Here is a 15,506-nt window from a genome sequence, read left to right as displayed (position 1 = left end):
ATATACCGAAGCGTATAGAGCTAATAACACGAAGATAAAAAAAACCAATAAACTTGGTTTACTTCATATGATTTATTCACTACAAATTTGTTTCGTACGACAAGCAGTGCTTGCCGCACTCATCATGCAGGTGAATTTAAAAATTACCTCTTGACCAAATTCGGCCTTGTCGTGTTATTGAAATATAGCCTATATATATCATTATATATAAACGGTAATATGAATCGCTAAGTATACACTTGATCATATTTAACTTTTTTTTAAATTCACCTGATGAAATAAATACAACACTCTCCACAGTTTAGTTCAAGGCGTTCAAATAAAATATTGTTTTCGTAAAATGAAGTTGAAAATAATTGTCATTGAAAATAATTTTATGCCTATAGTTTTTCACTTCCTTTGTGATTTCACTTTCAGGTACAGTGTTTTTGTCAAAATAAAATATTTCTTCATCTTTCACTTTGACAAAACAATCCACTTGAATTTGTCAACAAGTCACCTTCCAAGCGTGCTTGGTAGTGCGAACGCGCAAAACGCGAAGTTCAAGCCGTTTGGAAATATTTTGTCTATATTTTCGCGAGAAGCGCGTGCAAACACTGCAAAGTCGAGTAGGAAAGGTTTCAAAAGAAAAATGTCCCAGACATCAAGTAGTTCAGACAGATTCAATGATGTAAACGATTCTGCGTTCTTTGTATTCGAACCCTTTTGATAGGCAGGAAAACAATACTGGGCTTTTAGATTATTAACTAGCAGTAATCACAGATTAGTGATGTGCGTTCGGAAAGTGTGTGTTGATTTCGGTTAACGATCATTAAGGTGGCTCCCTACAGTTTTGAGAATATTGAAAACTATTGATTTAAATTGAAATTTTTGGCAGGAAATTTCTTGCTAAACGAAATAAATTTTCCAGATATATTAACCAACATTCTAACAGTCAGAAATTCCCATAAGCATGACGTCATTACTGTTGTTATGGTAACAATGGCGATTCAATATGGCAGACATTTTACCTTATCACGCATTTTACTCGAAAACAAGTTCGGTTACCCCAATTTTTTATTTTATAAAAAGTTTTCTTACAAAAAAATGGAAAATTTGAACGAATTAAAAAAAATTCTATAGAGCCAAAATTATTAAAAATTAAAAAACGTGATTTTTCGTTATAGAAATTTTTTGGCTCTATAGAATTTTTTTTAACTCGTTCAAATTTTCCATTTTTTTGTAAGAAAACTTTTTATAAAATAAAAAATTGGGGTAACCGAACTTGTTTTCGAGTAAAATGCGTTAATAGGTAAAATGTCGGCCATATTGAATCGCCATTGTTACCATAACAACGATAATGACGTCATGCTTATGGTCAATTTCTGACTGTTAGAATGTTGGTTAATATATCTGGGAAATTTCTTTTCCTTAGCAAGAAATCTCGTGCTAAAATTTTAAATCAAAACAATAAGTTTTCAAAATTTTTAAAAATTGTAGGGAGCCACCTTAACAAAAATGTTAACATTATACCGTCACAGGCGTATGTCATTCAAAAGGTTACCCGTAGAATGAGTGATTTAACAACAGTGATGGCTTTTATGCTTTAATTAACAACAAAATTTCAAAATGAATCGAGCACATGATCTCCAGTTACTATGGCGACTAATCAGAACGAGGCAAATCTGACATCGTAAATCTCGATATGACACGGCTAGGAAGTTATTCGTCAACATCAACGAGCAAGCACGTATACTTTTTCGAGTGTGACCGCGACGTCCATTTCCAGTAGCGATAATTTTCGCGCGAAGCGACATTTTACTTTTGTTTCAGAGCTCTCAACTGCAACCATCTGGAACAAATTGCTCAAATACAAAAGAATAAAGTCGCTTCGCGTGAAAAATGTCGCTGGTGGAAAACCAGCTTTACATTCCAATGCGAGAATAGCAGGGTGTTAACGCAAGCACGCGCTAATCTGGTGGTATAATAAGATTATAGACTACGTATTAAAGATTAACATTGCTTTAGAGTTTAGTAGCAGTATAAGCCGTAAAAAAATTATAAGAAAAGCTGAACCTTGATCTTTATTTCTAACCTTGGACTATAGCATTAAGTCCATGGATAAAAATTACAATGGAGTAAATATCCCAAAGTGTAGTACATTAGAAAGTAAATATAGACAAAGTTTGCTTTAAGATTGGAATTATTCTTGCTATCTTGATCATGTCTTGCTGGTGTCACCCAGGAAACAGCAATCCAGTAGACCATCGGAGAAGATGATAGGAGGAACCGAGTGACTACCTGCCAGAAAGCATGAATAAGAGTATTATTTTGCTAAGCCATTTATATAAAATATTTCTAGACCTTATGTTGTTATATTGTCGCAAATGTCGCCTCCAAAACAGTAGTCCCGACAGGTCACAGTTAATAATATTTAATTATATAGAGAATAATACGAGTGTTGTGAATGATATCGAATGAGTGAGATATCTTTTTCAACATGAGAAGTAAATTCCATCTTTCTAAGCATCCATGTATTTTTCTGTTTTATCAAATAGTAAAAAACTAGCTTTTTTTTTAAGTTTTTATCCCCCTTCGGTGGATCAAACCCGATAATCGCACATGTGTTTTTATCGCTTTTCAAAATGGAATTCGGATTCGTCAATAAAACACTGCATGCATGTTATATAATAAAAATGAGAAATATGCAACATCACAGTTCGCAACGTTGTCTCAATCTCACTCTCGCTCTACTCTCGTTTTTGTTACACGCTGTCTCATAAATGATCGCAATGCTATCTCTAATTAGTTATACCTCATGCACGAACCTTGAATAATATGGCCTTAAATTATGGTAATAGTGACTTTGCTTGTAATAATGTACTTATCTATTCTGTCAGTTTTCGACAATATAAACATGGTTTTCACACCAGTTTCATGCAGGGGGAAGCCCCGTGACACCTTTCAAGAAAATCTCGCCTAAATTTTTGTAATATTAACCAAAATGTGGACGAAATCCGCTTTCCATGGAAAAATAGTATGATAGATAAGTTCATTCTATAGAGTCAGCCTCGGGTGTTTCAGTGGAAAAACATATAACGTTATATTCAGCTATTTATAGAGGTCAGCTGACAAGCGCGCGGCGGTGCAGCTATGCTATTGGTTGAAACAGAAATTCAGCCAATGAAAATTATTCCTGCAAGGAGCTGCGACCTTACCCCTAGGCTAAGCCGCTTTGTTGTTAGCCACCTTTCTCCCAAGCATTCAGCTGACCTGTATACAATAGCGGAATGCAATGTTATATATTTTAGATATTATGCTACTAAAGCGACTGGGTACAAGGCTGCTAATTTCTGGCTCCAAATACCAAACATGGAAAGGAACGTAATAGACGTTCCATGCAATTGAACGGGATTCAAACGCGACAAAGATTCCCCTTTTCTGTCTCACCTGGACATGCATTGATGTGACACCAAACGCCATCAGGAAACTCAAGTGAGCCACATAAGCGAAGAGGTTTAAGGAATTCGACTTCTTTTGCACCAACAGTCCGAGGCTCAAAACATCTCTTCTGCTTTGTCGCCCCAAATATTCCCTGATACCCAACGCTGACAAAATCACCACAGGTAAGGCAAGTAGAAAATTTGGTAGCTGTTTTACTTCATAGTACTTCAAAAAACCAACGTTCCAGTAGTGCTTTTGTATGTAGGAATAGGGCAGGGGTATGTAGTGGTCACACCATGGTGAAATTTGAACAGGTTTGCAAAACAGGGTGTAGCCAAAGTATTGAAATAAGATAAATGGTAGAAATATCAAGCATGACAAGGATATTAACCTGAGACATTTCAAACCAAAATCAATTGGTTGTATTCGCTCAGCTTTTGATGTAAACAAACGGTAATGAAGAATTATTTCTTTCAGAAATTTGTAAGCAATAAATCCACAGGATGTTATGCCATTTGATCTGGCTGAAGTTCCTAGAGAGAACATAATGGCTGCTGGAAGATGATTGCCTCTCTCAACATACAACATTCCCCAAAATTGGGTCATAGAGTAGATGCTTTCTGAGTAGACAGATGAAAAAAACACACTTGCTGGGTTGAAACAGAATAGCATTGCAACCTTTTGAGCCAGTTTTGGACTATGAAATACAGTGCTTGTGAGTTTATGTAGTCCAACAGCGGCCATTGTGAATGCAACTGTGTTGATTAACATTGCAGAGAGTAAAAGGATTGACCTTTGGCTAATCTTACAAACAAGTGTTAAGGGTCTCAAGGTTACACCAAGAGTGTGAACACTCAAAGGCAGCAATGGAAAAAACGCCATATTCTGTTCATACTTGTAGCCATATTGTGCTATGTCTAGAAAGTATACAGCATCCCATTTTGAAAGCCCACCAAGTGTTGATGAGATAATTTGGTCCATGGTGGAGAGCTTGTGTGGTGATTGATAGGTGTTGTTGGGATGGCAAGAACGGTGTTCAACCGAAGTGTCATAATCAACTAACAAATTGTTTGACACACCCTAGAAAGATTATTAAAAGATGAAGTAATGCCATCAGTAACTACATAGTCAAAGGTAAGAACTTCAACCATTATTATTACTGCTAGTAATACCAGTATTTAACCTTGTATGCTGGTTGGAGAAAGATTGGAGAAAACGGGTGTGCTAAACTAACTATGTGTTAAACTTAGAATTCAAGTTTTACACTAAAATTGTCCTGATAAATGTTGGGGTGTGACATTGACTATAAACTCTAGTCTGCAGTCAGTATTCACACAAAAAATATAAGTTTACTATTAGCTTTTAAACCATGCCAAGCTTCAAATGTGGCTGTTCTCATGAGCAGATAAAAATTATCATAGAAAAATGTATGGTCTTGTAAAAACACTGCGCTAGGACGTAACTACCCTTTCAACCAGCGTTTTGTCTTGAGTGATATATTGTATTCTCAAGATATTTTGTTCATTGGGAATTCTTTCCTTCACTGTGGCCGGTCATAGCTTTTTACCTGGAATACAAGAGAAAGAATCCTTGAAATTAAAGCAATTTTAACAACTTTTTTCACTCCTATAAAGTCCACCATATTTATAAATTTTGGCACAAAACTTATCAAACGTCATGTAATACGAATTGTTATGGACACGAATGTGTCTCCACTGTTTTCTTTCTTTCAATAATTGTAAATTGTTTAGAGGTTTAAAAGCGAGACTGCGAGAGGAAGTTAAAAAGTACTTAAAACTCCATACAATATTCCTCAGAGTATTCTTACTTTCGTTTTTACCGGAAGAAAAAAAGACCATAATAAAAAATTACGCAAATTTTTTTATAAAAGGAAGCTTAAAATTCTGCTGTGGAAAGAAACGAAATTCGCATTGTCCTCCCCAACTCCCTTAAAAGCACATTTTGCGCGGCCAACGTGCGTCTTTCGATCGTCTTTGGATATTTTTATATTTTTTCGTCAATCCTTATCAATCCTTTTTGATGAAATAAGTATACTCGAAGAGAAATCATTCTTTTGAAAAGGGGGTTGTAAACTTCATACATCCGTCGATTGTTTGGCCCCTGCGTTCGTAAAAAGCAGGTTGTTCACCGCTGAAGTTTGGAAGATTGGTAGTTGCAGTTTGTAGATATGGATAACCCTCCAAACCAGACCATATACATCAACAATCTGAATGAAAAAGTTAAGAAAGATGGTGAGTCTTTTTTTATGGAACTCAAGTCGTACATATGTAAAGCATAAGGAATAGTAAAGCAGTATGTATGTAAAAAGTGGTAAAAGGGCTTCTTTTATGAGGACTTTTGAGTAAAAGCCAAGAAGCCTGCCTAGTAATTTTTTGCTAACAATGCCGTTGCACGAAGTTATTTCAATGTTACATTTATCTGCAGGCCAGACCCATCCAGCTAGGCTTCTGAAGTGCTCAGAGGAAAGCCCCCATTATATATAAACTTAGTTTTATGTAAAAATCCAGAGGCCTACCAACCAAGAAATTTACCAGTACATCTTCTATTACTCTATCAACTCTATATATTATCTTCTTCCATGTAATATTGTGTTCTTTCTGTGTCTAGAGTTGAAGAAGTCTTTATATGCAATATTTTCACAATTTGGCAATATTCTGGATATTGTTGCAATGAAGACATTGAAAATGAGAGGACAGGCGTTTGTCGTGTTTGCAGACATTGCAAGTGCTACAAATGCTCTAAGATCAATGCAAGGATTCCCATTTTATGATAAACCTATGGTATGTAATCTTGAATTAAAACAATCAGCTACCAGTGAATGCATATGCCAAAGTATCCCATGGAGTACTGGTTATTATATGTGAAATATTGACAAATGTAACATACATGAAATATTGACAATATTGATGTAAAATATTAAACAAAACCCTGAATACGAATATTGAGGAAGCTGCTTGTATTGCAGAATTATTAATTTTGTCAATACCTGATTGAATGATTGGCTCTTTAGTTTTGCAAAGCCAGTCAAGCTTCATGAGTATTTGTTTTTTTTATGTGAGCACCATGTAGTTACAGAGTGTGGTGATTCTTTTACTTGTCATCACTTCATATTTCTTTAAAATTTTAACAGAGGATACAATATGCTAAAAGTAAGTCTGATGCAATTGCTAAGCTTCAAGGGACCTACACGCCCAGAGAAAAAAGGCCAAGAGAAAAGAAGACAGAAGAAGCAAGTATGTACAGTGTGTGGTTTTGTAAATATTTGGAAAACAATACTAACGTCAATATTTTTCACAGAAAAAGCTCCAGCCAAAAAAGCTGCTGCCAAACAACCAAATAGAGCAGCACCTCAAGTGGCTATGCAACCTAGTAAGCACTTTTTACCTGGGTTAACGAATGTCTTTTAGTATCCTAAGCACAATTAATTTACCTTGCCTTTTTTCTAGACATGATGCCTCACATGGTCCCTATGCAACAACCTGATGTACCTGCTTTACCGAACAAGATCCTATTTTTAACCCAACTACCCCCAGAAACCACACAAATGATGTTGGCTATGCTGTTCAACCAGTACTGTTTTAACATTTTTACATTATACTATTTTTATATTATGTGTCAACATCTCGTATACTCACATTATTTCACTATAACTTATTGATAATTTAGGAAAAATATCTTATAATTATATCATGAAAATTTGACTTTACCCAAGTGTAAATACTGTTTATCACCGCACACAATATTGCACACAAAATTATTTCATAAACACAACATGTTAGTTAACATTAACATTTCTTTGTTCTGTTTTCTGAAATTTATGTGTTTATTCGTGTGTCATTGTTTGTTTTACTTCTATGTTAGATTTCCTGGTTTCCGAGAAGTCCGATTAGTTCCTGGAAAATCCGACATCGCTTTCGTGGAATTTGATAACGAAATTCAAGCAGGGACAGCGAAGGATGCGCTGCAAGGTTTTAAAATCACGCCGACAAATGCAATGAAGATAACTTTCGCGAAGAAATGAAAACATTCGTACACGTTTTATACAAATATCAAGATTAATCCAACACACACAGAGTTACCTAAAGTTCATTCGTTGTCGTGGATATAATCTTGGGCGTTTTGAACTACATAGTGATACAAAATTGGGCTGGATTAAGTATCCACTGCACTGTGTTTAAAATGAAACCAGACGTTCGTCATTAGAAGCCAAACCTAGTTTACATGCTACCTTTGATTTGTACACAAACAGTAAATGAGCAATAGTCGCGCAGCAAACTATCCTGGTCAAAAAGTTAAGGTGCAAATAACAATACTGTCAATAGTTTGCAGAAGCCGTTTCGAAGTTTTCTGTAAATTCAACCATAAACTAAGACATTTTTATTGCAACTGTAAATACATTGATCATTATCTTAAATATTGCGTAAATGGTTTACTGCCTCATGTCCATTTTTCAAACAATTTTTTTTTTTTAATACTGACATTTGAATACGTACATATATCAGTATTCTTATGCCTGATGTTATTCTAATCACAAGGTTACTGAATTCTAAATATTAAACCTAAACGTTTACGCTTCTCCGAGTAAATAAAAAAGTGATAAAGTAGACAAAAACTAAGACAACTTAATAGCCATGAAAATGAGATAAAAGCCATAGAACGAGGCCATCATTTTTTCACCACCTGAGCAAGTGGATGTTTCATCAACGTTGCTTGGAATAGGTTGATCCATTCTACTACATGGGCACTTTGGGTCAACATAACGGAATGATGTTCCCCACATCTTATTGCATACCTCTTTGCCACTGCCGTACATCTAAAATAAATATATTGTATAAATTGTCGCTTTTCAACTAGAATAGCCTGCCAAAAAGTGGATAGTCTAGTTTGGTTAGCTTTCAAAGGAAAACATATAAACAAGACTTCGCCTTTGGCTATAGGTTGAGTAGAAAGTGCATGTACTAAATAGTCGTAAAAATATACCTTTACGAGGTTTTCGTAATTTTACAAATACAACTCCCTTGAGACAAAATTAAAAGCAAAAAACTTGAAATTGCATTATTATCCGACGTTCTATATTCTCTGGGTCTAAACCTCCGATGAGATGTTCTGTAATAAGGAATCCAAATAAAATAACTTCCAGTTGCACAAAGAGTTCAGTGACGTCATGACTGAGTGATCACGAAGCCTAAACGTATACTTCAATTCAACTGGAGTGTGAAATTTAAACGCTCGGATTTCAATGTTTCAATTTTTTCTATGATTCTTATGTTTTTGTTTACCGAGGATTATATGACACAACTTCCCCCCCCCGTTTACGATGAAACCACCCGTTCGCGGGTTAACTATTAGGCAACAATCTTTGTCTTTACCTCCTTAAATGTTTGACATTTAGCGTCTTTTGGACACGTGTTATCCGGAGTATCGAAGCCAATTAACCAATTTTTTATGCATGTTTCGTCATCTTTACACGCTTCATACCAAGAATCGCAGTAGTCTCCACATATAGGGACGTTTTTTATTGTAGCATTACCGGTATGCCATCTGTACAGACGAGGTTCACAAGAATAGAAACATTCTTCTTCAAAAAGAAATTTCTCGCATGGCTGCAAGAGAGAAAAAATATGAACCAAATCTTTGTAGCGCCGTGAACGCCGTGTAACCAAATCTTACACTTGAAAAGTTTAGGTCGTTTTGTTAAATGCTTTCTGAATTTTCATTTGAAGCCCTGGACACCATTAGGGGCCTTGGCTGCCTTTTCTCTCTCCCCCCCGTTTTTACGCCCCTGCCTTTAGGTTTGAATCCAGCCTCGTTCCCAGGCGCTTTTAATAAAATATATATATAAGAACACTACAGACTTTTACATAGATCAGTGGCTAAGCAGAGTGAGCACGCAAGGAATTAAAGCGTGTAATGTTCGTATATTTAATTTATTTAAAGCGCCTGGGAACGAGGCTGGTTTGAATCCTCGTATGCAGGGATTTTTCCTCCTTTTTGTTGCACTGATAATAATGCGATACTATGTATTTATTGACACCCTATATAAGGTGATAGGAGGACATTTACCAAGAACAATTCGTAGAATATTGGTGGATTTCCACACGTCAGTGTTAGGTTTTTGTTGTAACAACTGATGCTCAGCAGAAGTCAATCATTGGCGCATATGCATTACAGCCATTACTACACGCGGTGTCACGCGCGTCTATCTCTTCTATGAATACACATATACAATTTTTTATATTTGTACGGCGTATAAAGTGTTCAAAGTATAAAGGTTAATATTTTATGTAACTATGAATTTAAAATGTTGTCATGCAAAACAAGACGCCTGATCTGGCGTTAACTCCGGCGCACGTGCCAGTCTTTAATATAGAGCTTCTGAACATAAACAATACAGTTCATATTCGCATTTAGATGCCTTGCGAGTTGCGAACCTATAAATGTTCGATTGCGAAATTTAGAAGCACATCGTACTTTAAAAAGTGTAGAAGTTCAATTGTTCAAAAATGTAAATAAACCGCATGATACATTCGCTTTGTCTTACACTTTGCTTTTGGAATAGGCGCTTATACAGTTATATTAAATCTTCAATCCTGTGCAAACTACGACGTGTCAACGCGCCCATACACGACTACATCATCTTATTAAACGGCGAAATAGCAGCGATATTATTAAAATAGGAACAGAATCTACATGTATTAAATATATTCTTACCCCAATTCAATCTAAACTTAATCGAACAGCATGAAAACAACGGTTTATTTGTTCCTCTTGGAGGAATTGCCGTATCATGCGAGCGAAATCGAATCGCGCATCGGAAAATTAGCCAAAGCTGTACACCACAACTCTTAGAAGATAAGACTGGGACGTAGATAAATACGGTTACATACACATTTCAAATACTAGAATGGTTCGCGCCATTTCAGACTTGCGACGACGAAAAATAATAAAAAAAAAAACAAAACAAAAAACAAAAACAAAACAAAACCGAGGCGAATTTTCAACTCCGTCGCTGACGCCGGAGTAATTATGATATGCAAAATTATGATATTAAACCTCACGACCAAACGTCTTTCACTTTCATTGAAATTGTATATGGCAGACTGCTGTCATCTTTGACTTTGTGTCGAAGTTACATTTGACCACGTACGAGACTTAGTCTACTTCTATTGATTCGAACATACATCGCATATATAATATATAAAATGGTTTATAATCATACATCTTACCTTGCTAATGTTTTTACAATGTCCCCAATGAAAGCCATTATACAGCTCTCTGGTTTGCGTCTTGTGTAACGTCTGAGTAAAATTCGCGGTACAACATGTATCATTGCTCCATGCTTTGCACTCAGGATAATCTTCAGTTGCTGGAGACGATATCTTCTTGTGATAGGTCCCAGGCAAGCATTGCTCTGCCCCAGACGAAATATAAAACAGCGTCAATATGACGAATGTTTGCAACACGACTTTGGTAGACATTTTCAAATTATGCTTTATGAAACGGTTGGTTTTTAATTACAGTATAATATTCTGTCAACAATTGCTGATGTAAGATCCGATTTAGATCCGATTTAGATCCGATTTAGATTGGTACTTGGTAGAGCACAGAATCAACTATCAAGCTGAAATACTGTCAGAAAAGCGTGATCGAAACTTAAGACTATAAGTACAAATGGTATAACCGTGTGCGTGGCATGCAATACTGCATCGTTGTAATTTGCATTTGAGTCGGCTTATATAACTTTAGACAATATGCATACATCACACAATACGAATTTGAATTAGAGCCATGCACTCAATCAAGCTGTCATATAAATTTTTACACAGCATTGTAATCACATGTTTCATTTGTACTTAAAAGTAGCAAGATTGAAGTACGGTACCCTCGGGCTTTGGTGCTACCTTTCGGCTTTCGCTTAACTGTTGACCAGCTTATTCGCAATTGCTGCATAGAACGGTTGGATGCCGTTGGATCACTTGGATGGTTGCCAGTGGCGTGGCTAAAACGATAATTGGGGGGTGTTTATTCAGATATTCAGTTCTGCATGCCATCCCGCCAGATTTTATTTGTAAATGTTTTTAATTTAATTTGTAAATTCGTCGGTTTATTCTAACCAAATGGCCAGTCTGTCACACGGTTGAATTGTGTTGTAGCACACCATGGTTCACAAAAACTGTTGTGTAGTGTAATTCCAGTCTTCATTTTAATAAGTGAGAACAACTTGTGCGTTGTCGTAATATTGTGACAGATAATAATGTCACACGTGTAAGAGGCTAAGAGCTTACCTAATACCTACCTCTGCATGATAGCGTTATACCATACTTTAATACAAATTTCGAAAAAAATATGATTTACGTAATTTTATAAGGTCCAATTGTACAGTTGGACCTTCCAAAAATAACTTAGTTTTGAAAAAGATATCTCGAACCGAATTTTTGTGTCTGAACTCCAATGTTGGACCTGTGCGCCGATTTCTGGTTATAATTTAAATACTTTACGCCAATTATTGTGGGCCGCTCGTGCTCGCATAATTCATGTTCACAATGCGCAGGCGCAACACATATTAAAGATTATTAGTTTATTTTTGCCTAGCTGTAAAACTCTGAAGATCCAAATTGAGTCAGTCCAAATAACAAAACCGCGTGGAGCTACAGGTTCAACTTGAAATGGCTACAAACACAGTAAAACATGAAACACAATCCAAAGATCTACAGGATTGCAGTCTTTGTCTTTTTTCTTCAAAATTGTAGGCTGATATTAATTTGAACCAACCTATTGCCATATGCATATGGACGGGAAGGCAGGTAAATGATTTCATCAAAATAACCTGATTTACAAGTAAAAATTACCCAATTAGTGCATATGAAGAGAAAGATTCAAGCTCCATTCAGTATACTGCACTTATTTAATGGCACGGCTAAAATTGGTTCCCTTACCCAGTTTTATCAGTGTTCAGGCTACCCCCAACACAAAGGCGAGCACGAATGAAATTAGACGGGTACCCGTTTTAGCTAGCCGTGCCGTGCCTACAAATTGAATGTAACATTAAAGCCCTGTTTACACTACACAGGATTTATTGGCACGGTACGGCTAAAATGGGTTCCGTGCCCATTTCATCCGTGCTCGGCCATTGTTTTGATAGCCTGAATACTTTGGTAGCCCAATTAGGCACGGGTACCAATTTTAGCCGTGCCGTGCCATAAAATGGAGTGTAGTGTAAACTGGGCTTAAATCAACCCTAAGCCGGTCACATGTGGTGGCTTTATACGTGGTAAAGTACCATGAATGCTAATTAGGATGGCACATTATACAATTTGTCACGTTCATTAGAATTCTTTATATAATGTTTCAACCTAAACGCTCTAGCAATATTTTCACAGTGTACCGGGACAAAAGAAATTCCATAGTCTAGCTCAGAAAAGATCAGTCCCGCTTATGTTCAGTAATTCTTTTTCACTTGATGCGGGCAGGTAACCCAAGATCCTCATGACCTCAGCGCACTGATCCTGCACTTCATTCACCAACTTGAAAGGAAATTTCCTTCTCCACTCGCTAACCGAAGCCGTAGAATTTCGCGACGTCGAATATACGTCGTCGCTGTCCCACGCAAACTCCGTATTTCGTTTCAACCACTCTCTGACCACCTCCGACTCTTCGATTCTGGCAAACCGCGAGATTTTCTTGTAAATTTCCAGCGGACGCATCGCGGCGTCTTCGTATCGTAGCAACATGTAATGTTCCGAGCCTGCTTGTTTCCCGTACTTCAGGTCACTTTCTATTCGACTGCATAAATTTGCCGAAGCGATGCGCACTGACCTTCGCAAAGCGTTCGTAAGATTTTGATTGTCGCGTATCGGGACCTTAACCTTGTTTAATTTTTCGCCAATGTATACGTGAAGTCTCGAATTTATAATCGCCCTGGGGTCTCGAACAAGATGGATGGCATTCAGTTGGAAAGATCGTGAAGAGCTAGGAAAGTATTCAAAAGTCTTCCTGGTGCCTGTTCTGATGCTTTTCACAACTATGTGTTCTTTCGAGTTGCATAAACGGCTCAAAATCGTTCGATTTAATGGTTTACACTCAAGCATCGTAAGACGACGCTTTGCGTCAATTTTGCATAAATTTGGATTCGTTAGAACCTCGCTTTTCAATCTGAACGACGATCTAGATAGGAATTCCGTTACAAGCGGATGTTTTTCAAAGGAACATGTATAAATCACCTCCCATAAATGGCGAACTAGCATGTCGTAAAGTAGCGGGAATTTGCCCTGACCGGCAATGTCTTGCAAAGGGTATATCGGCTCGAATAGGTAAAATACCCGGGGATTCCTGTTGAACATTTCCCCGACGAACGAAGAGCCGGATCGCCGGTATGCAAGAATAATCACTTTAGCACCTTTTGAATTGTCGTCGTTTTTTTTCTTCTTGCTGATGTTGTTTTTGTTGCTGTTATCAGTGTCTTTTATACGTCCTAACCTATTTACGCCTTCACCATCTCGATGCTTTCTTGACTTTTGTGTACGAAGTGATGGATCCGTTTCGATGAAGTTCCTTGGTTGGTTTTGATCGTCAGCCTCGTAAAATTGTCTTTCATAAGAGAAAACACTTTCTCGAACTGACTGTCGGGTTCGAAAATTCCCATCGTCAGTTTGCCCCGACCGGAATTGTGGATTCGCTTCTCGACGCCCTCGCCCTTTCAGTGAAAACTTGTTTACATGCCTCCTTGATCCGGCATAGTCCGGTAACAAGAAGTATTTTGACTTATCCAGCTTATCTTCGTCGTAGCCAATTGGAATCATCCCTGCTTCTGCAAGCTCGTTCAAAATTTCACTCGTTTGGCCAAGCTGTTTATAAATTGTGAAAAGGACATGTAGCGCCAGCAGAGCGAGGAATGTTGTTAGTCCCCAACGAAACCAAAACATCTTCTTCAAAATATTAATCTCCTTCATTTTTCTCCGTATGTTGTTAAGACTTTAGTCAAAATGTCAGTGTCGTTTTTAGCCGCCCACAAATCGTATAGATATTTTGCATATATAACTGTTAGGGCGTACTTTTTATTCTTCAAAGCAACAGCTCTTTAATGACGGAATTAAAAGCCACAATTTTCCTACTAAAAGATAGTAATACGTCTTGGGAATCAGTGTGATACGATGAGACGTCTCCTCAACCTTAAAAGTTAACAGCTTTCTATTGTTCCATCGATTGAAAAGTGTGAACTAGCTTTTAATTAAATCATTATGATACCAGCAACCAACAAGATACACCTCGAGACATTGATTAAGCTGTTGGAGATTCAACTTTTGGACAATGATAACACGCGTAGATTTATGTAGAAGCTTTAGGCATTTCCATAGAAATGAGCACAAAATTCTAATTAGACGGAGGTTTTGCTTGGCGAAGTCTTGTCTTCTTCGCTTTCTGACAGGTTAAATATAGATGCTTTCGACTTTCTTTTCTTCACATCAATCACGAGGACAACCAATGTATAGTTCCAAAATATTTTTTTAGGATAACAAAATCACTGGTTCAAAGTAAAAAAGGCGGTAAGGCGACTGCGCACTACTGAAGATAGTGCATAAAGAACTTGTCGACTTGTCGTCATTTGATGTGAACTAGCTTCGGCCAAATGTCGTCCACAATTATTTATAATCGATGTTAAAACTTAACCAAAACAAAAGCCAGCTGTCACCAGTCGAGTTAACAGGTCCGGACATTGTTCTTTCCTTTTTTCAAAAAACAAATGTTAAACTACATTTGTTAAGCTACATCGGTTTTAATGTTTTAATGCTTTCACAGCAAATGTTTTCTGCAGTGTCAAATTGAAGTCTGAAACAGTTGAGAAAAATGTGTCAACTATCGGTCCTCCGGCAGGAATGGAATTCATACTCCTTTGCGATGCCGGTGATTGAATATTAGATGTGTATGATTTTCACTCGAAATTAAGACCTTAATGCCCTTAACAGATCCTATATCGAATGAAGTGCTACGAAATCGTAAATATTTATATTATTTACGATTATGCTAACATAATTTAGTAATTATGTATCATTTAATTGTTGGAT

General features: G+C 36.9%; 4 protein-coding genes across 4 annotated transcripts; 1 reads left to right on the top strand and 3 right to left on the bottom strand.

Moving 5' to 3' along the window:
* Positions 1 to 1,880: 1,880 nt before the first annotated feature.
* LOC114537912 (GPI mannosyltransferase 2-like) lies at positions 1,881 to 5,194 on the bottom strand. The gene is made up of 3 exons (XM_028559030.1): positions 4,991 to 5,194; positions 3,430 to 4,503; positions 1,881 to 2,280 (listed from the first exon to the last, which is right to left on the bottom strand). The coding sequence occupies exons 1-3, from the start codon at positions 5,063 to 5,065 to the stop codon at positions 2,089 to 2,091; spliced, it is 1,341 nt and encodes a 446-aa protein (XP_028414831.1). The 5' UTR covers positions 5,066 to 5,194; the 3' UTR covers positions 1,881 to 2,088.
* On the top strand, positions 4,433 to 7,536 carry LOC114537913 (U1 small nuclear ribonucleoprotein A-like). Its single transcript, XM_028559031.1, has 7 exons — positions 4,433 to 4,557; positions 5,506 to 5,675; positions 6,052 to 6,224; positions 6,575 to 6,677; positions 6,742 to 6,813; positions 6,891 to 7,014; positions 7,306 to 7,536. The coding sequence occupies exons 2-7, from the start codon at positions 5,612 to 5,614 to the stop codon at positions 7,463 to 7,465; spliced, it is 696 nt and encodes a 231-aa protein (XP_028414832.1). The 5' UTR covers positions 4,433 to 4,557; positions 5,506 to 5,611; the 3' UTR covers positions 7,466 to 7,536.
* A 520-nt stretch (positions 7,537 to 8,056) lies between these two features.
* Positions 8,057 to 11,202, bottom strand: LOC114537929 (riboflavin-binding protein-like). The gene is made up of 3 exons (XM_028559046.1): positions 10,671 to 11,202; positions 8,814 to 9,047; positions 8,057 to 8,257 (listed from the first exon to the last, which is right to left on the bottom strand). The coding sequence occupies exons 1-3, from the start codon at positions 10,920 to 10,922 to the stop codon at positions 8,057 to 8,059; spliced, it is 687 nt and encodes a 228-aa protein (XP_028414847.1). The 5' UTR covers positions 10,923 to 11,202.
* An 854-nt stretch (positions 11,203 to 12,056) lies between these two features.
* On the bottom strand, positions 12,057 to 15,069 carry LOC114537910 (carbohydrate sulfotransferase 3-like). Its single transcript, XM_028559028.1, has one exon. It carries the CDS (start codon positions 14,391 to 14,393, stop codon positions 12,858 to 12,860), a length of 1,536 nt encoding a protein of 511 aa, XP_028414829.1. The 5' UTR covers positions 14,394 to 15,069; the 3' UTR covers positions 12,057 to 12,857.
* Between the last annotated feature and the right edge of the window lie 437 nt (positions 15,070 to 15,506).

The sequence above is a fragment of the Dendronephthya gigantea genome, unplaced genomic scaffold, assembly GCF_004324835.1.
Source record: "Dendronephthya gigantea isolate DGI-Jeju-01 unplaced genomic scaffold, DenGig_1.0 000169F, whole genome shotgun sequence".
Taxonomy (NCBI): Eukaryota; Metazoa; Cnidaria; class Anthozoa; order Malacalcyonacea; family Nephtheidae; genus Dendronephthya; species Dendronephthya gigantea.
This window is presented reverse-complemented; position numbering and strand designations above follow the sequence as displayed.

What these genes read in the sequence shown, in the direction of transcription:
- LOC114537912 (XM_028559030.1), bottom strand. Translation starts at nt 5,065, where the DNA reads ATGGTGGACTTTATAGGAGTGAAAAAAGTTGTTAAAATTGCTTTAATT. An exon ending in TTCTTTCTCTTGTATTCCAG is followed by an intron (nt 4,504 to 4,990) that starts GTAAAAAGCTAT and finishes TAATCTTTCTAG; the next exon opens with GGTGTGTCAAACAATTTGTT. An exon ending in TCACATCAATGCATGTCCAG is followed by an intron (nt 2,281 to 3,429) that starts GTGAGACAGAAA and finishes GCTTTCTGGCAG; the next exon opens with GTAGTCACTCGGTTCCTCCT.
- LOC114537913 (XM_028559031.1), top strand. Translation starts at nt 5,612, where the DNA reads ATGGATAACCCTCCAAACCAGACCATATACATCAACAATCTGAATGAA. An exon ending in CATTTTATGATAAACCTATG is followed by an intron (nt 6,225 to 6,574) that starts GTATGTAATCTT and finishes AAATTTTAACAG; the next exon opens with AGGATACAATATGCTAAAAG. An exon ending in TTGGCTATGCTGTTCAACCA is followed by an intron (nt 7,015 to 7,305) that starts GTACTGTTTTAA and finishes CTTCTATGTTAG; the next exon opens with ATTTCCTGGTTTCCGAGAAG.
- LOC114537929 (XM_028559046.1), bottom strand. Translation starts at nt 10,922, where the DNA reads ATGTCTACCAAAGTCGTGTTGCAAACATTCGTCATATTGACGCTGTTT. An exon ending in ATTGTAAAAACATTAGCAAG is followed by an intron (nt 9,048 to 10,670) that starts GTAAGATGTATG and finishes TCTCTCTTGCAG; the next exon opens with CCATGCGAGAAATTTCTTTT. An exon ending in AATGTCAAACATTTAAGGAG is followed by an intron (nt 8,258 to 8,813) that starts GTAAAGACAAAG and finishes TATTTATTTTAG; the next exon opens with ATGTACGGCAGTGGCAAAGA.
- LOC114537910 (XM_028559028.1), bottom strand. Translation starts at nt 14,393, where the DNA reads ATGAAGGAGATTAATATTTTGAAGAAGATGTTTTGGTTTCGTTGGGGA.